We start from the raw sequence: 22,177 nt of genomic DNA, 5'->3' as shown, positions 1-22,177 counted from the left end.
CTGTTTTCTTGTTGTTTACTGGGGGACAGTTCAGTCATCATGATTCCAAAGTTGTATGCTCTCACAAATATAAAAATGGATAATCAGAAAGTATTTCATGGTGTCCGCTGACATTTAATTGACAGCCCTTTCTTCTGAGGATAGATATGACTGCACATAGACCTGCTTTTGTAAGTGAAAGAGAACACCGCTAAATGTCCAGCTTGAACAATCAGAATTGAGTATTCACATGGGCTCTCTAGGTCGTCCTCAGACGAGCCCTCCATCGTCGCTTCCAGTCATCCCGGTTTCTCCATACATCTGGCTGTGTAATAAAACTCAAATGATTAGATGTACCATGTAGGCCTTTGTCTTTATCTTGGTCTTTGGTTTAAACCTCTTTGCATTGCTTATGCTGTTAGTTTGACATTTATTCTATATTAGTGTTACACAATGCGTCTTGAGCCTGCATGTGTGTGTTGGTGTGTGTTGATGCAGGTTTGCCCTGGGCGTTTCCTGGGTGGGTGGGTCACGGTAAGAGCTGGCCCTATGACTTCCCAGACATCACTGCATCATACGTGGTGAAATGGATCCTCGGTGCCAAGCAGTACCATGACCTGGACATCCACTATGTGGGGGTGTGTTTTCTGTTTAATCTCACTCCTTCTCGAACTTTGCATAATTACATTACATGTCACTTGTTAGACGGTTGTTAGAAGCTTGTCTGATATACAAGGCTTTTATCCAAATTGCCTTTTATATCAGATCCGCCCAAACCTTCAACAAGTTAGTACAGCTGTGCTACTTAGTTGTGTGGTGAGTTGTATGAGGTTGATGAAATATTATGTTAGAAAACATTGTTTTTGTGGAACTTGCAGTAAGGAGTAGGGATCATTGTGTTGGTTCAATAGATAACAATGTCTCTGTGCACCTCTACAACAACTTAAGGTTAATGTAGAGACAAAGTGTAGTAGAATCATTCTAACATGTAATGCATCATGTTCTTAATGAACATGGCTGGTCTGCTGTGTTACTAAAACCTACTTTCATCTGTTTAGATCTGGAATGAGCGAAACTTTGACGTCAAGTACATCAAGGTAATCCAACCTCTTGTCTTTCTGTTCTCTCACTGATTTCTCTGACTATTTAGCATGATGAAAAAGCTTAACCTAAACTGTGAAAGTCTAAAAACAGCCACAAACATTGAGTCTGGTCCCAGAGCTGCCTGTGGGCTCAGATGTGGAGATGATGGAGATGTGTTTGTTGCCAAGGTGCTGCGGAACACGCTGGATAAAGTGGGTCTGACCGGGGTGGGCATCATCGCAGCAGACGGGGACTGGAGCATCGCTGACTCTCTGAACGCTGACCCGCACCTTAGCGAGTGTGTGGAGGTCGTCGGGTGAGTACAGCTCCATGTCTCACTCTGGAGAATCACTCCACCTAACGGCAGGGACATTTTGGGGAGTGGGCTTTCAACCAAAAGATCACTGATTGACTAAACCTGTTGAAATGTCCACTGCCCCTCATCTGGCCATTTCTTCTTCTCTATAAATGGAAGTGCTCTGCTGGATCACTCTGAATGTTTGTGGCTGTTTTTTCGTTTGGGAGAGTTCAATCATTAATTTACTTGATAATCTGCATACGTGCAATCTTCACCACTAAACATTTTGATGTAATCAACCTTACAGTGTATTGCTGCCATCATGTGGTTGTAAAACTGCATACATTTTATGTTATCCATTAATAATCACCCATAATTGTTGCTCTTCCACTGTACAAAGAGTTTAAGCCTTGCTCTGTTTATCCAGACCACAAACTCTATTCTCATTAAGTTCATTTCCCTTAATTTCCCTCATTGCACACATTACATTTATTTCGGTACATGGTTTTAGTATGCTTTTATCCCTAGTGTCTTCCATATAATTTGATCCTGGGGCCAGGGGTCCAACTCCTGACCCCAATGTCAGACACAGATCAAGACTCCTGGTAAACAAAGGGAAATGTTTAGCAGATCAAGAGCCAGATCATTGACTCAGGAGTTAAAGTGAGTAAATATTGGACTTGTGTCGGTTGCCCAGAATCAGAATTGGTTTTATTACCAAGTAGGTTTACACATACGAGGAATTTGCTTTGGTATATGTGGTGCATAAAGAGACACAGAAAGAAGAATAGCAAAACATTGTACTATTATAAAAGCTATTTTAAGACTCTTGTAACAAATAAAAAATAAAGACAATATTTACACAAAATATAAATATGTGAAAAACTGAGTACAGATACTACATTTAAAGTGGAGAGCTGTGGGCTGTAACCCTAACCCTGCAGATTGAAACACAAGTAGTGTGGAGCAGAAATGTGCAACATGTACAAAGGGTTGTGCAGGATTTACAATATTAAAAATAAATTGGGGAAAGGATATGTGAGTAGCTTTCCAACTGTTTGTCTTCCCCAAGAGAATCAATGAACACAGTTGTAAAATCATTTGTTTATTCAAAGTCCTACATGGTGGCAGCAGCATCACTGTTTGTGTTCCTCTGCCGCTGGCTGAGCAGCTGCTGCGCTACACTCTGGATAAGAGTGGTCTGGAGGGGGTCCGGATCATAGCCAGTGACAACCTGTGGCAGCCCATCACCCTGTCTCTGCTGCAAGACCCCGAGCTGGGGGGGGCTGTAGACGTGATAGGGTAGGAGCCTCCTCTCAGCATCCACCTGTTGCCATAACAACAGCTTGTTTTGAGAATCTGTCTCTAACCTAATGAGAGTACTGAGCAGTGCTCATCTTTAAAGGTCCCATGTCATGCTTTTCCAGTTATTACCCGTCCCCTTGTGTGTTATGAAGGTTTTTATGCATGTAAACGGTGTGCAGAGTCAAAACCCTCAAAGTACACCCTGTAGCGAGTAAAACTCTAACACAGAAAATACCTCCCCAAAACGCCTCGTTGGAGATACGTCATTGTCCATTTGATTCTTCCATTTCGTTCCGGATACGGCATGATGTCATGCCGTACCCGGAACGAAATGGACTAATCCGTGGAGCCGTTACGTTACGTCCGCGGAGCCGTTACGTTAAGCCCCCGCTGATTGGTCCAAATTGACCAATCCACGGACTTCCTCACACACACATCTGTGTGCAGGGAGCAGCTCAGCTGATTTCTCCTCCCTGGCTGCAGGCTGATAACAGACAGTTGGGATCGCGGCAAAATTCTCTCTGCAGACCCATTCTCACAGCGTTTATCAACCTTTTTCTTACTCAATATCAAGCCACACTTATTGTTTTTACTTCGGCTGTGACTTTGTGTGTGCTCAGGATGAGTTTCGCTGTGTATCCTAAACAAGGAAACAACACCTCCACGGAGCTCAGCGCGATTCACAACGTCCCGACCAATCAGAGCACACTGTGCTCACAGGGAGGGTGGGGGCTGGAGCTATTGGAGCTACAACGAGCCGTTAAAGGCAGAGAGTGAAATTCAGTGAATACACGTAGTTTACAGAGATGCTGTTTGAGAAACCAATGTGAGTTTGGAAAATTGCACAGTATAAATCTATTTTAGTATACCTCAACAATGGAATTATGATCAGTGGAAATGGCCATGACATCGGCCCTTTAAAGGGTTATAGTCTTTATCTGCATGTACTGGACTAACAATACTAATACGCATGTGGCCACAGCCTTTGTGTTTTTTGTATGTGTGCGTAAGCTCCTTGTTTTTTTTTAAGCTACTATACTAGCAATGTAAGTAATATCAATTATTTGGCAAATATATATCACGGAATATGTATACGTTTGTTAGATAAAGGGCTAGGCAGTATGGAGAAAATCAAACATCACAAAAATGTATAGTATTGGATAAATATATTAAGATATTGTAGGGTTGGCTTTTAGTGCTTTCACAAACCATTAGCACAAAAATATTGTTAATAAAAAAATGATCACTTATGTACACTACCAGTCATAAGTTTGGACACACCTTCAAATTTGAAGTTTTTCATTCATTCTAATTTGTTCTACTTTGTAGATTAATACTGAAGACATCAAAACTATAAAAGAACACATATGGAATTATCTAGTAAACAAAAAAGTGTTAAAAAATCCAGAATATGATTTTTATTTTAGATTCTTCAAAGTAGCCCCCTTTTGCCTTGATGACAGCTTTGCACACTCTTGGCTTCTCTCAGTCAGCTTCATGAGGTCGTCACCTGGAATGGTTTTCAATTAACACGTGTGCCTTGTCAAGAGTCCGTTTGTGGAATGACTTGCCTTCTGAATGTGTTTGAGAGCATCAGTTGTGTTGTGCAGAGGTAGGGTTAGTGCACAGTGGAAAGCCCTATTTGACTACTGTTGTAATCCATATTATGGCAAGAACCACTCAACTCAGTGAAGAGAAACGACCGTCCATCATCACTTTAAGAAATGAAGGCCAGTCGATCCGGAAAATGTCAAGAACTTTCAATTTATCCTCAAGTGCAGTCGCAAAAACCATCGAACGCTATGATGAAACTGGCTCTCATGAGGACCCCCCCGGGAAAGGAAGTCTTGGACATTAAAAAGTGGAAATCTGTACTTTGGTCTGATGAGTCCAAATTTGAGATTTTTGGTTCCAACCTCCGTGTCTTTGTGAGACGCAGAGAAGGTGAGCGGATGGTTTCTGCATGTGTGGTTCCCACCCTGAAGCATGGAGGAGGAAGTGTGATGGTGTGGGGGGGCTTTTCTGGTGACACTGTTGGTGATTTATTCAGAATTCAAGGCACACTTAACCAGCATGGTTACCATAGCATTCTGCAGTAGCCAGCTAAATATAAATCATATTCTGGAGCTCCTCTGCCTGCAAATGTATTTTAATTATTTTTTTTTTAATTTCATTTCATTGTGCCTTGATAGCCTACTTCAATGACTGTAATTCCACATTGTTGGTAAAATAATATTTTACATCTTTGTACTGTGTCACACAGTACAAAGATGCACTGTGTGTGTGCTCGCGCTTTTGTGCGTGCTCTATAGTGCACTGGAGTCCGTTGTTATGCCACTGTGTGTGTGCGTGGTTTTGCTCGGTGCGCCCCCCCGTGCGTAATTAGCACATCGGACAGCACCTCAGCACCCCCACTCAAAATACCTTCCTGCACCTCTGCTTGCATTTCAAACACACGTTTATAGACCTGTGATGTTTTCTCCTTGTGTGACGTGTGGCCTTCAGGGCCCACTACCCAGGCACCACCACAGTGAAGGAGGCCCTGCAGACCCAGAAGAAGCTTTGGTCCTCGGAGGACTACAGCTCAGTGAATGACGAGGTGGGGGGGGGCTGCTGGGCCCGCATCCTCAACCAGAACTACGTCAATGGATTCATGACAGCGTGAGTGAATACACCAGCTTCACTTTGTGCTTCGTTATCAGCCTCAAAATGTTCTTCCACTGTACAGAATTTAATTTGACCTTCTCTTTGTCTCATTCTATTCTACATACGGTTAGTTTACTTACTCCTGCATTGAAACTTGCACCATTGCGTCAATTGCACTATTCTCTTCGACTATTTTATGTCTTTTTTTTATTCTATTGTTTTGTATTTTGCATTGTTGGAGGAGTGTGGGACTTTAATTAATGTAGATGTACATTGCCAACCACCACACTGTACATATTGTGCACATGACATTAAAGCTTTTGAACCTGAAAGTTACATCTTAAATATTAGCATGAGGAGTTTCTCATTACTCTATTTCCACCCATTGTTAATAAACTAGAATGTTTACTACCTAGTTCATCAGTTAATTTTAAGCAAACATAATAGAAAATATTTGTATTAAGATGTAAAAGGGATTTTAAAGATCAGACACCTTGGTGAGGTTGGGACAGACAGCGTTGTCCAGCTGTGTGTTGACAACTGTCTCCTTCAGCACCATCTCCTGGAACCTGGTGTCCAGCTACTACGAGGATCTACCGTTCGCCCGGGACGGGCTGATGACGGCCGAGGAGCCGTGGAGCGGGCACTACGAGGTGGCCCCCCCCATCTGGATCACAGGTACAACACATGGATTCACAAAAGGCGCGTTCACACCAAGTACTTTTCCCACAATAGTTCATGAGAACTTTAGTTCATGAGAGCTCTTTTAGTTCTGATGAACTAAAGCAGATCGCGTTCACACCAAAATGAGTTCCTGGGGGTGGATTAGGCAAATGAACCGCTGACGTCACTTCTTCTTCTTCTGCTTTGGGTTTACTGGCAGGCCGCAAACAACTTCACGGCGAGTACAGTAGGTGGCGGTATGCACCTTAAAGTTGCAATCCGCCAAAAAACCGAGAGAAAAAGAAGAAGAAAAACCTCCCGCGTATACTGCCACGCCCACCTGCTGTATATGGCGTCTGTTTACCTTCCGACCTCAGACATGAGCTTCGTCTGAGTTATTTAAGCAAACACAAATACAGATCGTCGACCAGTCAAATGCAATAGCAATGCTGATTCGGAAGCAAAGGCGGTTAAGAAGGATTGACAAAAGGATTGGACGACGACATGCACGCGCTACGCTACGTGTGAAATGAATACACTGTGCCAGGTGTGTCGTATGCACACTAAATAGGCTCAGCAGTTAAAGGTGGGGTAGGTAAGTTTGAGAAACCGGCTCGAGATACACTTGTTATATTCCATGGAATGCTCTTAACATCCCGATAGCAATGAATATCTTAAGTGCTTTGACAAAAAATCCATAAAAAAATGTCATCTGTGGAAGCTGTAGTACTGTAAAAAGCACGACCAATCATTTTAGCCGGCCCGGCTAAAATAACTGGATGGCCTACCTGCCTGTCAGCCTTCCATCTGTGCACAAACTTATCTCGTGCCCTCATTGGTCATGTGCGCGTTCGTGTGTGTTGGAGGAGGGGCTCTGTAAGGAAGTGGCAGATTTTTTCCGGTTGTGTATTTTCAAATTCTAGCACACTTGAGCTGGTTTCTCCAAAATTACCTACCCCACCTTCAACACACCTTTATTATATATCCTCCTGAGAGCAACTGCATCCGTCTGCCATGAACCCTACAGAAACCTACGTGTTAGTTGTGGCCCATAGTGGCCTCCATTTGTGTCGTGTAAAATGGGGGAAATCAAAAGTTAGCAAATCCCCATGTCATGTTCATAAAAACATTTAGTTTTAGGTCATATAATTATTACACTGCTCTGAAACTCACTACACTAACTCCTAAGATGTTCCCTTACTATAATTAATTAAAAATATTGAACTCACAACACTGGTAATAACAAACTTAACCATTTCTCTTTCTATAAATAAATAGTGCTTGTGTTGGATGCCATTTTGAAATACAATGAAATTATCTTTTTGAAAGCCACAATAAATAAAGCTTCGCCAGTTTATAACCGATGAAACATGATGGTATCAGAATAATCACTTACATGTTATGTATAGGATGCTACACAGGTCACTGTAAAGATAAAGTGTCAGAGGAGAAATAAGCAAGCTTAGTTACATGAAATGTAATGAAAAATGTAAGATACAGGCTCTGTTTAATCGCCATGTAGGTTCTCTTTTATTGCACACTCAAGACAATATCAATAACAGCATCACGCTGTCCCAGGTGTGTCGTATGCATGTAAATAGAAGTTAACATTTTCAATATCAAATAAAGTGTCAGTTGTATCAAAACATATATATATATATATAATAACAATAGATAGGCTCAGCAGCAGACACACCTTAGTGCAAAGTGAAGTGTCAGTATTAATAACAGTGGCATATATATAATCACAATAATACAAAATGAACTGTCCCAGGTGTAGGCAATTTGGGGTGAAGTGTCTTGCCCAGGGACACAACGACATGCTGACTGCAGTGGGGTTTGAACCTGTACCACTTCACCACACGCCTCCCAACAAGTCATTGTACAGTTTATCAACGACGACAAGTTTTTCTTAATTTTTTTATTGAAGGCCTGTTGGATTTAATCAGCTCGCTTAGCACTGCCAGAAGCCCAGCCTGAAAGGTATTTTGTTGCTCCACCTGGCGCGCCGACACCTCCACCTGGCGCGCCGCCGAGTCAGCATGGCGCGGCATCACCATGAGCAGCTGGTCGTCCTATTCCTGGGCCTTGTGTGAATGCAGCAGCCGTTCGTCGTGCATCTCCTTGGCACGCAGGTCCTCATTCTCCTTGTTGACCATGGCACGGCAGTCCATCGCCATGATGGTGTCAAGGAAGCTGTCATCCCGTGCCCGCTTTCCTAAGGAGAAATAAGCAAGATACAAGATCAGTTTAATCGCCTAGTAGGTGGTCAACAGAGACAACATTGGACATGGTGCAGACAGGGACAGTGTACAAAATGCAGGTGTAAAGTAGAAGATAAGATAGCATCAAATAGCTGACGCTCAAAGTGCCCTTATTTATTGTTTTATATTTTTTTAGAGTGCTTAATGTACGCTTGAACTTTGTCCAAAAATGATACGTTTTCTTACCGGAAGTCATGTGACCTCTAGCTTGTTTATGAGAGAGTGAAAAGGGCGCTAAAAGTGTAAACGATGTATTTTCACGGTGTTTCATAATTGTACCAAGAAGGAAATAAACGTGATTAGTGGACATCAGTTCGATGCGTAACGTTCTTTCAAGACCAGAGTAGTTACAGTGTGTTTGTACGTACTTTTGCGTTTGGGTGGTTGAAAAGGAGACGAGAAAGTGCTGCTGTTGTGATCCGGAGGGGAAAGCTCACATGTTTCCAATCCAGAGAGTTGTCCTGCCTCGCCTGAAACACACGATTAGTGCCATGAGTTAGTGAAGCAAATTACAGAAAACATTACACACTTATTCACAAGTCAAAAACGTTTTCATAGCGGCCGAGAATGATGTTATTAGCCATGCTAGGCTGAACTGGCTAGCAGTGTTAGCCAGTTCTGGCTAGCATGGCTAGCTCGATCTACTGAGCAAATAAAAGTACATCTCAGACCAGTATTGTGCAGATTAAAACAGTGCAGTGCATGTAGTTTATTTTACCTTCGTAGTAGTCGTCGTTGGACAATTCACAGGCCACTGAATCCGCCTTTTCACCACAAGTGCCGGGGAATGAGGGTCTGTGGCCGAGCAGAGCATCCAATCGATCATACCATTTACGGGTCTTCCGGCCGTTACCACTCTTGTTATTATGGTCTTTTATTTGTTTGTAGTCCTGCTTTAGTTTCTATATTTTGTCCCGGCATGAGTGTGCGCTGTGGAAGATTCCCATGTCGGCTAACTTTACCGAACAACGCTGATACATTTTGCAGTTGGAAACTGCCTTCAGTAGAAGCTGCTGGATCCCATCCTCCGAGTAAATCGCCAGACGTGCCGACACATCCTCATCACTCCACCGCTCCGATGATTTTCGTATTCTTATTGTTGCCATAATAACTGCTTTCACAAAAGTACTCTCGTTGGTGCGCTGGGCTAATAATGCCAGCAAATACAATGAGTTAAACGGGGCGTGGTTTGCATTCCGCACAGCCAATCAGACGTGTGAACTTTTTTCTCCCACGAAAGTCCCTGCTCTCTAGCAGGGACTGAAAACGGGGTGAAAATGGTTCTGATGAACTAATTTAGTTCCTGGGGCTTTTTGGTGTGAATGCAAATATATGGTGTGAACGCGCTAAAAGTTACAATTAGACAAATCTTTGTTGCTTCCACCATGGAGGTGATGTTTTCAGCTGGGTCTGTCTGTCAGCATGATGGCAGTAAAACCACTGGCTGATTTGAAATGAAACTTAGTAGGAGGGTGTAGCATGGGCCACGTACAAACCCAGACAATTTGATGGGCAAATACACACATCATTGTTTCTGCTCCAAAATGTTATTGCTTCTTTCTTGGCCCCATTCTACACCCGTCCACCAAGTTTAATGAATAGAGTGGTGCAGTGATGATGTATTTTTGTCGGATTTTTCAATGTGATTTTAGAATATTGCATAAAATAATCTCTTTGGCAAACAGACATTTCTGATACTTTCACGATTTGTTCAGCAGGATAGTCTCCTCATATTAACAGTACTTTATGATATTAAAGCGCAAATACAGTCTCTAGAAGTAAAAAGCTAACATTAGGCCATAATCAAACAACATCAAGGTCACATGACTTGACGTCACTACCGCTGAGCTAAATGCGGCTAATGTTTGGTTTGATGATGTTTAGTTGTCTTATTTAGTCTCCTGTTAGTAACAGCTGTTTTTATGACACATGGTTGCCTCACCAGTGGTGTATTTACTGACATGTTTTATGTCCTTAAACACATTTAAAAAAATCTCTTTAGCTTGTGTTACCACAATATTTATTTCAGGCATCTAACCAAAAGCACATTCAGAAAACTGTCGACTTCGAAACGGGAAGACAGAAGTGTTAAAATGCTGACTCATTTCCAGGTATTAGGACTCATTCCTGCCCTACTCTTTGCTGCGGCCGTAGTTACTGCTGACCAACTGAACCTAAAGCATAACTTCTTTGGTGGAAGTCATATAGGTTATTTTTAAATTCTTTAACTGAAACAATTTAATAATTAAATCAAATCAAATCAGGTTTTATTTATATAGCACATTTTAAAAACGATTTTTGGTCGAGCCAAAGTGCTGTACATGCAAATAAAAAACACATTACTGCGATCTCAAACAGAAGACAATAAATTACAACAGCAAATATAAAAATCACATACAGGCTCCGCTCTGACTAGAAGGCCAGAGAGAAGAAGTGAGTCTTAAGTGTATATTTAAAAACCCCTAGAGTCTGGGCTGACCTCACATGGAGGGGCAGAGTGTTCCAGAGCCTAGGGCCAGCTGCTGCGAATGCTCGGTGCCCTCGGGTTTTAAGCCTGGTCTTGGGCACTATCAGCAGCAGCTGGTCAGCAGACCTTAAGGCTCTGGCTGGGGTGTAGCGATGGAGGAGTTCGGCTATATCGGCCGGAGCCAGCCCATTTAGTGCTTTAAAAACAAATAAAAGGAGTTTAAAATCAATTCGGAACCGAATTGGAAGCCAGTGCAATGAGGCCAGAATTGGGGTGATGTGGTGACGCTTTTTGTGGCAGTGAGAAGACGCGCAGCTGCATTCTGCACTAGCTGCAGGCGTCTAATTGACGCCTGGTCCATACCCACGTATAGAGCGTTGCAAATGAAATGTTGAAACAGTTTGCTTTTCTCTCCAGCCCACACCACACAGTTCACCCAGCCGGGGTGGAGCTACCTGCAGACTGTGGGACACCTGGCACAGGGCGGGACTTATGTAGCCCTGACGGACGGGAAGGGAAGCCTCACTGTTGTCATAGAAACCATGGCAAGTTAGGCTGACCTTTTTTAACTTTTAAATTCTGTAATTTCACATAGTCATTTTAAATGATGTAATTCAATTCTCTAGGGAGTAGCTGTGCACAATATCTAAACACCAGAGCTACAGCATTAGGCTCAGCTTTACTGTGATGACTCAGCTTCTATTGGATTATTATTTCTAGTTTTAAAGAGGATTTCTTCGGGGAGTTTCCTGCCTTCAATGATGACATGAAGTTAGAAAGGAAAGGAAAATAAATGTTGTATTTCCTTTACAGACTCATGATCATTCAGTATGCATTAGACCTCCACTCCCCCCCTTCAATGTGACCTCCCAGAATGCAACTTTCCAGCTGAAGGGATCCTTTGTAAGTTCCGCTGAGATCTTCACCACACTGTTACAATCATGTTACAATGCTTTTGTTTTATCCTCAATGATTTATTTCCTGCAGGCCTCCATTAAGGAACTCCAAGTATGGCGGTCTCAGTTTAATTTCAAAACGAAAAAGCCCTCCTTCTTCCAGAAACTAACTCCTCTGACGGTAACGAGGCACATTAAAAAGATCTTCCTACCAGATGTATCGTCACCGAGCAACAGCTCTAACACAGATTTATATTTTTGTGTGTATCTTATAATTTCAGCTTGTGGACGGTTTGTTCACCTTGAGCGTGGCTGAAGATGAGGTTTACACTTTAACCACAGTGACCTCAGGACAGAAAGGCAGTTACCCCGGCTCCCCCCCCTCTGCTCGCTTTCCCAAACAATACAAGGACAACTTTGATGTTCGTGAGTACGACACATACACCACCCAACCTGAGTGTGAGGTAGAGGGAAAAGGTTGATCATTGTGAAAATACAGGCATAAACCAGTCATGTCAAAATGTGACTACAGTAAGGTATCCAAGGTTATGGGTTGAGGGATATTAAACACTCCTTTCAACCTCGACAAACCAGATCCACTGTGATATTCTTACCTTTCACAATAAAAGCCCCAGACATATACACTGGTTAAATGTTTACCCAGAGCATTATGCTGAGAGGGACTTCAACAAATGGAAAATTAAGTATAATCCATTTTCCTGAGTAATGAACTGGCATCAATTTTCTTTTTTCAGAAAATTATACATTTAAAAAAAATGAAGACCTTTTTATGAACACTTTTTGTAATTCTTGTATTTCTTCATGTATTCTGTCCTGATATCTTCCATTAATAGAAAAACCTTCTCGATCTCTGTGTGCGGCCTCTTCTAGGAAACCCCCCCTTCTCTGAGGCTCCAAACTTTGCCGACCAGACGGGGGTGTTTGAGTACTACCTCAACCTGACGGACCCCGGGGCTCACAGCTTCACTTTGCGCCAGGTTCTGACTGAGAGACCCATCACGTGGGTCGCTGACGCTGACCAGACCATCAGCGTCATCGGAGACCACCAGTGGTGAGGGGTGCTACCTTCAAGTACCTCAACGTGTTCATGTGCTAACTTGACTGTGTAAAATCCAGGTTTGTGTCCAACATTAAACCGCTCTTGTGTTCCAGGCAGAACGTGACGGTCAGCTGTGATGTGTTCATGGAGAGCGTGAAGACCGGGGGAGTGTTCATAGCAGCGCGGGTGGATAAAGGAGGGCAGTGCGTCCGCAGCGCTCGGGGGGTCTTCTTCTGGGTGTTTGCAGACGGCACATACAAAGTGACCAATGATCTCGGTCAGTAGCATCACCCTCCACTTCCTTACACATTTAATTATGGACACCAACAATTCTGACTTTTTTTCCCTCCGAATTCTGGGATTAAAGTCAGAATTCTGACTTTTTACTTAAATCTCCAAAATCTTGGAAAAAAGTCAGAATTCTGAGATTAAAGAAAACTATGGAGCTAATTTCCTGCCATAACTCCACAAACAAACTAAACAGGTTTTACAAATGCCTTATGATTCACTAACAAACACAATGTGGTTTGCAAATACAAAACACCATCTACAAACTAATGAATTTAGTTTTGCAAAGAAAAAACGTATCTATCAAACAAACACATAACATTATTCTAATAAATCATGTTTCAGAGACAAATTCAGCTTAGGTTTTACAAGTACAAAACTTTTTTTTACAAGTACACAAATTTGTTTTACAACTACAACACTTTGTTTTACAAGTACAAAACTTTTTTTTACAAGTACAAAACTTTTTCTTCTCACGGCGGAATATTACTGCCAAAAGTCACGTGAGTGGAATATTACTGCCAAAAGTCACGTGACTGAGTCACGTGACTTTTGGCAGTAATATTCCGCCGTGGCTGGCTCATACACAGTCACACATGCTCACTCACACATGCTCCACGGCAGCAGGGGGCGCTACTGAGTCCATTGGGAAGGCGGGAGGTTGAGCAGAGCATGGAACAGCCCTTGTCAGTCTGATGACAGGTGTTTCTCGCGATCCAGCGATCTGGGTCAGTGTTATAGTGATAATATTATAAACAAGGTGAATTTAGCGATCACAACGAAAACAGCCAAGACACTTATTGAGCCCAGAAAATAAATGTTATTAGGGGCTGTAAATATAATAAGCCTTTGTCTAAAATGGACAACATTGTAACTAAAGAGATTTAAACTATATATACAGCCAGGGGACGTTCGGGACGAATCCTGATGGGCCGGTACTGAAGTGGGCCGGTCGGATAAGTCACTGCTCACCCCCCCTTCCCCCCCGTCGACAATTTCCTCGCGGTATTTACTTGCGGCACCACCGAGGTGGGCCGCTTACTTGCGGTACCGAGGTGGGCCGGCGGTACCGAAGTGGGCCGGTCGAGAGTCCCGGGCTGATTTGTTGTCCCAGTCCGCCCCTGTATACAGCGATTCTGCACTCGGTCAATCAGCTGCTTTTCATTTTTATTCCTGCTATATTCAATGAGTGATACAAATATTTTTTACCACAACTTCTTAATAAAACTGACACTGTTGGACTTGGTACTAGTTGACTGCAACCAGAAATAAAATGAAGTACTTTACTGTGTACTTTGTGAGTAATCCTCTGTCAGAGTCCCCTCCATAGTACATAATGCATGTTTTTTGCTATCTTTGATGAATGATAAAAATAAAATGTTACCATTAGTTCTTAATGAAATTGATACGGTTTGACTTTGTATTAGTAAGCCTACTACTAACAATACATTGAAGTACTTTTACTGTGTATTTTTTGAGAAATACTCTGTCAAAGTCCCCTGCTGAGAACAAAATCAAGCCACTTCTGCTAAGTTTGATGAGGGAATTCTTTTTTGTTGCCATTAGTTCTTCGTGAGATTGATCCTGTTGGACTCAGTACTACTGATACTACCCCCACAAGTACTATGAAGTACTTATTGTGTACTTTTCCATTAATCCTCTGTCAATGTCCCCTCCTGAGTACAAGAATGCATGTTTTTCTTTTAATAAGCGTTAAAAAACATTTCTTCCTGAGACTGATATTGTTGGACAGAGTATTTTAAGAGGATGGTAGACATGATATCAGCAATACTTCCAGTCAGTACTCCGGCAGCAGCATTTTCACACCTTGGAAAGTCTTTAGAGTCTGGCCTGGAATGGATAGCTGGTCACAAATATCCTTCAGCAAAGTAACACACTCTGTCACATGGTTGCCCTCTTATGATGCTGCTGTCTTTTAATATATAATTATTCCTCTGCCGCTAGTTCGTTCCTCGCAGATTCTTCAGTCTCATCAGCCTCATCCTTCCATCAGTCCCAGTTAACGCCTCCAGCCCACTTCCAGTATCTGACTCCATATGATATTGTCCTGATGCTGTAAGGGTGATGCCCCATGATCACAAAATGACCCCTCTCGAGTGCCAAGGACCTCATATTATGTCTGTCATTAATGTTACATCACCCATTAAATCACCCAAAAAATATTTTTTTCCCTCATCAAACTTAGAAGAAGTGGCTTGATTTTGTTCTCAGGAGGGGACTTTGACAGAGTATTTCTCAAAAAATACACAGTAAAAGTACTTCAATGTATTGTTAGTAGTAGGCTTACTAATACAAAGTCAAACCGTATCAATTTCATTAAGAACTAATGGTAACATTTTATTTTTGGGTCATTCCAGAATTGGAGGACATTTCATGTCCCCCATATAAAAAATCTAATAATCCATGCCCAAAAAGCTAAGACATGCACTTGTTGTGTTAAATATACTTGTCTTGAGACAAGATGCATATAAAGTTGTAGAAAAAGTGGTTTCAAAATATTATTTAAAATATCAAATAGCTCTCGAACACCCCCTAAAATTGCCCTTTTCTCTTGTCCCAGCTTCTTGGTGACCAACTTGCATGTCAAATATAACATTTAAAATAGGGTTTTTATTTACTTTTTTGGTATTATTCTATTGATATATGTGTCTTGTAATGGTAAAATCAATTTGTTAAATCATAAACACATTTTAAATAACAGTAATTTTGCACAGAAGGTGTGTCCCTCAACATGCGCGCAACCCTGTTACCGAAACCTTTTTAGCTTGGCAGAGGAAGTGAAAAAACTGTTTGTCGCATGACACAGTGGAAAGGACATCAGCAAGCCATGTGCTACTACCATGGGTAGACCAAAACTAAGTCCTCTCTTTTATTTGTAATATATTTCCAATCTTGTCACTCTTGAAGGAGTGTGGCACTCATACAAACGCAACCCTGTTACTCAAATTATGAAACAAAAACAAATTAATTTCAAATGTATCTTTCTTTTGTTAAATATATATAAATATAAATATAATATAAAGTGTGTCCATTCCTTGACAATAGCATTACATTGTGCAGCTAGCATTAATTCCTGAGGTAAAAGCTAAAATTAGCATTGATTTTCAACCCTGTTACTTGCAACCCTGTTACTATAATTAGAGTAACAGGGTTAATTCTTCATTGGAAAATATACATTTGATGCCTTAGCTGGGCAAATCACTTTTTTTTATGGTTTATTATCTGTTTTTCCTAAATACATAACAAAAAATAATCAAATGAAAGGTTCATTTTTCAAAAATGTTGGTGTCTAAATTGTCCTCCAATTCTGGAATGACCCTTTTATCATTCATCAAAGATAGCAAAAAACATGCATTATGTACTATGGAGGGGACTCTGACAGAGGATTACTCACAAAGTACACAGTAAAGTACTTCCTTTTATTTCTGGTAGCAGTCAACTAGTACCGAGTCCAACAGTATCAGTTTTATTCAGAACGTATGGTAAAAAATATTTGTATCACTCATTGAATATAGCAGGAAAGAAAATGAAGAGCAGCTGATTGACCGAGTGCAGAATCGCTGTATAGTTTAAATCTCCTTAGTTACAATGTTGTCTATTTTAGACAAAGGCTTATTATATTTACAGCCCTAAGAACATTCATTTTCTGGGCTCAATATGTGTCTTGGCTGTTTTCGTTGTGATCGCTAAATTCAGATGCTGGATCGCTAGAAACACCGCTGTCATGATCAGGCTGGCAAGAGCTGTTCCATGCTCTGCTCAACCTCCCGCCTTCCCAATGGACTCAGTAGTGCCCCCTGCTGCCGTGGAGCATGTGTGAGTGAGCATGTGTGAGTGTGTATGAGCACAACCACGGCGGAATATTACTGCCAAAAGTCACGTGACTCAGTCACGTGACTTTTGGCAGTAATATTCCAGTCACGTGACTTTTGGCAGTAATATTCCGCCGTGAGAAGAAAAAGTTTTGTACTTGTAAAAAAAAGTTTTGTAGTTGTAAAACAAAGTGTTGTAGTTGTAAAACAAATTTGTGCACTTGTAAAAAAAAGTTGTGTACTTGTAAAACCTAAGCTGAATTTGTCTCTGAAACATGATTTATTAGAAAAATGTTATGTGTTTGTTTGATAGATACGTTTTTTCTTTGCAAAACTAAATTCATTAGTTTGTAGATGGTGTTTTGTATTTGCAAACCACATTGTGTTTGTTAGTGAATCATAAGGCATTTGTAAAACCTGTTTAGTTTGTTTGTGGAGTTATGGCAGGAAATTAGCTCCATAGAAAACAGTCAGAACTCACTTTTTTATTTTACTTTTGGTCACATCCCAAAAATGTTTCTCATGTGGCCCTTATCCTCTTCCATAGTTCTATGACTTATTTGAAGACATTTGATTATAAGTAAAGTTAAGCGATATATATATATTTTTTATTGTCGTCAATTTTCAGTGGCGCATTAATGGTCTAAAGATCTCTTTTAAGAGCCAGCCTCACGTGACCAGTCAAGAAACAGCTGAGGTTGCTGCTTGAATGTTTGAGTCTTTGGAAGGATTTCAGAGCTTTCATTTCAATTTAAGAATATCGACAGTCCTTTTGTTTTGTCTTTATTTTTATAGCAGCGTTGTCCTAGTGCCTGTCCTAGCTTTAACATTGCTAACAGTCACTGTAAGTGATAGCAGAATTCTTCTCATTCTTTGTTTGGTTCTTCTTCATTCACCTTGAAAATAAAGTAGTACTTCTAGAATTGTCCTTTGAAAGAAAATGGAAATAAAATAAGTAATCTCCAAACAGGTTTAAAGGAACATACTTTTGAAAATGTTGTTCCAGCCGACCTTGTTGAGGATCAAACCGGTGTCATGGCTTCTTATTGTTTGTTTTTCTCTTCCTGTCCCCAGCTGGACAAACTGTCCTGGCAGAGGGACAGTCTGGGACCCGGGCGTACGGCTGGCACACCTTAACTCTCACTGTGGAGGTACGTGGAGTTCCTTAATGTTTGAAAAGTGTTTTTGTCCTTTTCAAAACTTCAGGTTCCCTCATTTGTACTCGTAGGTGGAGTTGGTTTGCAATTAAAAGACACTATCCATTATGATACACATTTTAAAAACCACACAAACAACCGGCAAATATATAAAAAAAAGTACCCCATGCTTCCGCACATTTAAAAACCAATAGAACAATCATGAACAATCAAATACATAAATGAAGATGAAGAGCAGAAAGGATATGAGCCTGACTGAAGGGGTTTGAGTGTTCATACAGACTTTGAGATTAGCTGTACACCTACTAGTGTTTTCTTTAAATCAATATTTAAGTTTATATAGAGAGCTGGTAACTGTGATTTATTGAGCAGGTTACATTTTTAGTTTCATTTCTTAAAAAACTAAAATCTTTTATGGAGGAAGCTGTGTTTTTAATTTTGTGAAGCACTTTGAATTGCACTGTTTTGAAAGGAGTATAAATACCTTGCTTTGCCTTGCTCTACAGAGATTGAGAGAGGTTTTTCTGGCTGCTCGGCTCTGTAGGAATTGAATTGACCAGAGGCCTGTACTACGAAGCTGGTTCAACCTAACCTGGATATGTTTGAGTTAGCCGGTTGGCCTAATCCAAAACATACGCGCTCTCGCTAAACTACTACGACGCTGGTTATCAAGTGGATCGCTCAAGCCAGCCGTGTCCTATCTAGTTAGGTGCGCGTTCACATGAAAGGGGTGGTATTTGGAGCATTCGACCAATCACAAACATGGACAAGCGTACTGACAGCGCAGCGTCATACTTCCTGAATGAAAAGTGAACTTTAATATTAGTCAAATATGAAGAAGTTAAACTTTAAACATCCATGACTTAAACACTTTATCCAGGATAAAAGCCACATAGCTGCAGCTGCAAGGTGAATACAGCTGGTAACAGAAAAAGCGTTTGAATGCGTACATCAGGGGTCGGCAACCCCTGGCACGCGTGCCACCAATGGCACGCGGCACCGTAACCAGTGGCACACTAGGAATAAATGGAATAAGTGTGCAAAAATATTTAAATTTTATTTTTGGATCCTGAACGAGACCGCCGCCAGAGCGCGTCTCCCCGTTACCTGCAGAAGGAAGCCATGCACGCAACGCAGCCCTACTCTCTTTAACTCCAGGCGACTTTCTGCCGCTTTCCTCCGTAATGCAGTGCTGATAGTTTCATCACAGAGGAAAGCACTTCACAAATTGCAGTACCCATAAGGGTAAAAATGCCGCAGTTTTTGCGTGGCGATCGATATCGGCCGATACTCACTCTCTGCCGATCGATCGGTGCTCTCTAAAAATGCCGATCGCGAGACGTAAAATACATGACACTTTTCTCTGTGTGCGGCAAAACAAGCTCGCCAAAATGGCTTCACCAGTCTGGCAGTATTTTAAGGTGTCCGAAAATGACAATAAAATAGCGGTGCAACGTGTGTGAAGCAGAAATCCTGCAGCTCCACCCGCTGTGACGGACCTGTGAGCGGAGCAGAACACACAAGAGTTAGACCTAACACACTTAGCTATTTGATCTACCTTTGGAACTAGTTATACATATATTTATTCTTCACTGTCACTCATTACTGGATCAGTGAGCTGCATGAGATACTGACAGGCTGTCAGGAGAGAGAGAGAGGGGGAGAGAGGAAAAGAGAGCGCTTCAGCTCATTTCTCCCGTGTTATTATCCAAAGTTAATGTAAACTTGAATAATGTACTTCATTTGAATGTAACAATTATGTTGGTTGTTGTTTGTGGAAGCGCCAGTGAATGAGCCCCATTAGCTGAGTTTTAAACATCACTTTAAATGGAAGATCCCCATAGGCCCCGCCCACTCGATCGGATCGGCGATCGGAGCATCCCTAATGTAAGTTGCACTGACAGGTCCACACACTGCTTCCCCGCAGCGAGGCTCCCCCGCCCTCCTGTTGACAGTTCACGAGCGTCGAGCTCTTAACCCCCCTCCCCCCCGTTGATAATTCACGATCGTCGGCACGCTGATAACATCTTTTTTTTTTTTTAATGGCTCTTCATATCAAAAAGGTTGCCGACCCCTGGCGTACATTAACAGGTTTATGAAATCACTGCCAAGACACGAGTGGATCTGACTTTAATTACATTTGACTCGAGTGTTTCGTCAACTTAATGTGTTGCTTAAAATAATACTTCTGCATACAGTATGTGACACTGTGAGTGTTGCACGGCCAGATACGGCTCAAGAAGCTGACTCAGATAAGGAAATATATGATACATTATGATGTGATATGATATGAATGATAATGGCACACATCTACGTCTGCACTCACAGTGCCGCGGACTGTACTTAATGTTACTTTGATCCGGTTACTTATGTCGTGGCAGATATTTAAGTAAGCTTTCTTAACGCTAATGTTATAATAGTCAGATTGCTCTGAAGATGGGAGGGGATATTCTATTAATTTTCACGTTCACACAGTCAGTTGATTTTTGCCGGCCGTCTTTCCTGCAACGGCAGTTTTTCTGTATTTCCTCTATCCTGTAATATGACTTGATCGCTTTAAACTCCGCACACGGAGCTCTGATTGGTCAGCAGGCGGTGCTTTCACTGAGTTGATCTCTTAGCCTGCAACCTAACCTCCTCCCGAGGAGGTTAGCCGCTCAGCATAAGTTACCATGGAGATCTAGCCTGCTAAAAAGAGAACCAGCGTCGTAGGACCGGAAAGCCCGAGTTTTCCCTGAAGTTAGCCGGCTAAGCGAAAATCCGGCTTCGTAGTACAGGCCTCTGGAGTGAACATTTGTAATGTTGATTTTAATGTCATCACATGCTTACTGAACTCTGATTTTGTTTACGTCACATCCATGTGACTGTCCATCAGGATGAGTAGGCAGAAGTCTAAAGAGATGGTCATAATGTATGATTAGTGTATGTAATATAGCCTCTCCTTGTGTTATCCTCTGCAGGGTCAGCATGCGTCAGGTCTGCTGAATGGTTACCCTCTGTGGAAGAATGCTGTGGTGCTGGCCCCCCCCAACGGCTGGGCGGCTTTAGGAACACACTCCTTTGAACTGGCTCAGTTTGATAACTTTGCTGTGCTGGCAGAGTGAGGATTTAACAGTGGAACAATGATCTGCACAATGCTTTGAAAGTGTGATGAATGCCTTTATTAACACTTCATTGTGCTTAATATATACTTGACTTTTCTTCCTTTTTTAAAATGTTTTTAAAATGTTTTTAAAATGTTTAATCTGAAATAATTGTAAATAATTTACACTGATTTTTATTATAATGGAATAAATTATTTTTAAATGTTTACATTTTTGTTTTATTGTAATGTTTTTACATTTAAAGCTGCAACATATCAACCTGTGGTCCGGTCCTCTGCATTCAGACTGAATATGAAGCCTATGGTGAAGTTTGACTTGAGGCATGTTCGGTGCATGTTGTACGGAAGAGTATTAGGGCCTCATGAGAAAAATGTGTTGGGATGTGACCAAAAGTAACAAAAAAAAAAGTGGGTTTTGACCAAATTATTTATTTTACTTTTGGTCACATCCCAAAAATAAATTCTGATGTGGCCCTAATCCTCTTTCGTAATCTTTGGATGTAAAGTCTAAAGCGTGATTATGAAACTGGCTTATTTATTTTTTTAATATGTGCATTGCTAATACATTGAGGCTACATGGTGTCTCGCTTAGTTTATCCACCTCTACCACCAAGTCCATATAAAGACCTGGCAGAAACAGATTTTTGAATGTCTACTTTGCTCCAAACCTTTGGTGTGGTTTGTTCTATCGCCGCACACGTATCACTTCCCCAGTCTGTTGTGCAAATAACTATAAACAATGTTTTCATATACAGACCATCATGTTGCACCGTAATCATCTGTTGCGTTGTCATCCTCACTGAAAAGCAGTAGTGGATGATAACTAAGGACATTTACTCAAGTGCTCTACTTGACTACATTTTTTAGGTAGATGTACATTTACTTGAGTATTTTCATTTCATATTGCTGTACTTCTCTACTACATTAAGCATCAGATACTATACTTTTTACTCACTACATGTATTTGACCACATGAATTAACAGTTACATTTGCAGGTTTATATCATTAATACAAAAATGTAATCTACTAATACACTATGATGTACTGTTATGGATGGAGATACCTGGCAGTACAACAAGTTATTGATGTTTTCTTATCATTTACCAGCTTAGAAATTATAATGATAGACACATG

At 41.3% G+C, this 22,177-nt stretch overlaps 1 protein-coding gene across 4 annotated transcripts in view; it reads left to right on the top strand.

Annotated features, from left to right (window-relative positions):
• Window positions 1-21,683, top strand: part of galcb (galactosylceramidase b) — a 28,325-nt gene extending 6,642 nt beyond the window's left edge. Inside the window, exons 5-17 of one of the 4 annotated variants that reach the window (XM_034134758.1) lie at window positions 478-617; window positions 1,038-1,076; window positions 2,532-2,662; window positions 5,171-5,326; window positions 5,865-5,989; window positions 11,123-11,250; window positions 11,519-11,608; window positions 11,693-11,782; window positions 11,883-12,027; window positions 12,493-12,673; window positions 12,775-12,938; window positions 17,857-17,933; window positions 20,900-21,683. In XM_034134758.1, coding sequence (XP_033990649.1) covers window positions 478-617; window positions 1,038-1,076; window positions 2,532-2,662; window positions 5,171-5,326; window positions 5,865-5,989; window positions 11,123-11,250; window positions 11,519-11,608; window positions 11,693-11,782; window positions 11,883-12,027; window positions 12,493-12,673; window positions 12,775-12,938; window positions 17,857-17,933; window positions 20,900-21,043 — 1,610 coding nt within the window. In that variant the 3' untranslated portion in view covers window positions 21,044-21,683. Of the gene's footprint in view, window positions 1-477; window positions 618-1,037; window positions 1,077-1,250; window positions 1,379-2,531; window positions 2,663-5,170; window positions 5,327-5,795; window positions 5,990-11,122; window positions 11,251-11,518; window positions 11,609-11,692; window positions 11,783-11,882; window positions 12,028-12,492; window positions 12,674-12,774; window positions 12,939-17,856; window positions 17,934-20,899 lie in introns of all 4 variants that reach the window. The other 3 variants (XM_034134756.1, XM_034134759.1, XM_034134757.1) reach the window with 3 other exon arrangements.
• The last annotated feature ends 494 nt before the right edge of the window (window positions 21,684-22,177 follow it).

Source organism: Trematomus bernacchii, unplaced genomic scaffold (genome assembly GCF_902827165.1).
Source record: "Trematomus bernacchii unplaced genomic scaffold, fTreBer1.1, whole genome shotgun sequence".
Taxonomy (NCBI): domain Eukaryota; kingdom Metazoa; phylum Chordata; class Actinopteri; order Perciformes; family Nototheniidae; genus Trematomus; species Trematomus bernacchii.
Note: the sequence above shows the minus strand (reverse complement) of the source record. Positions and strands in the feature narration are given on the sequence as shown.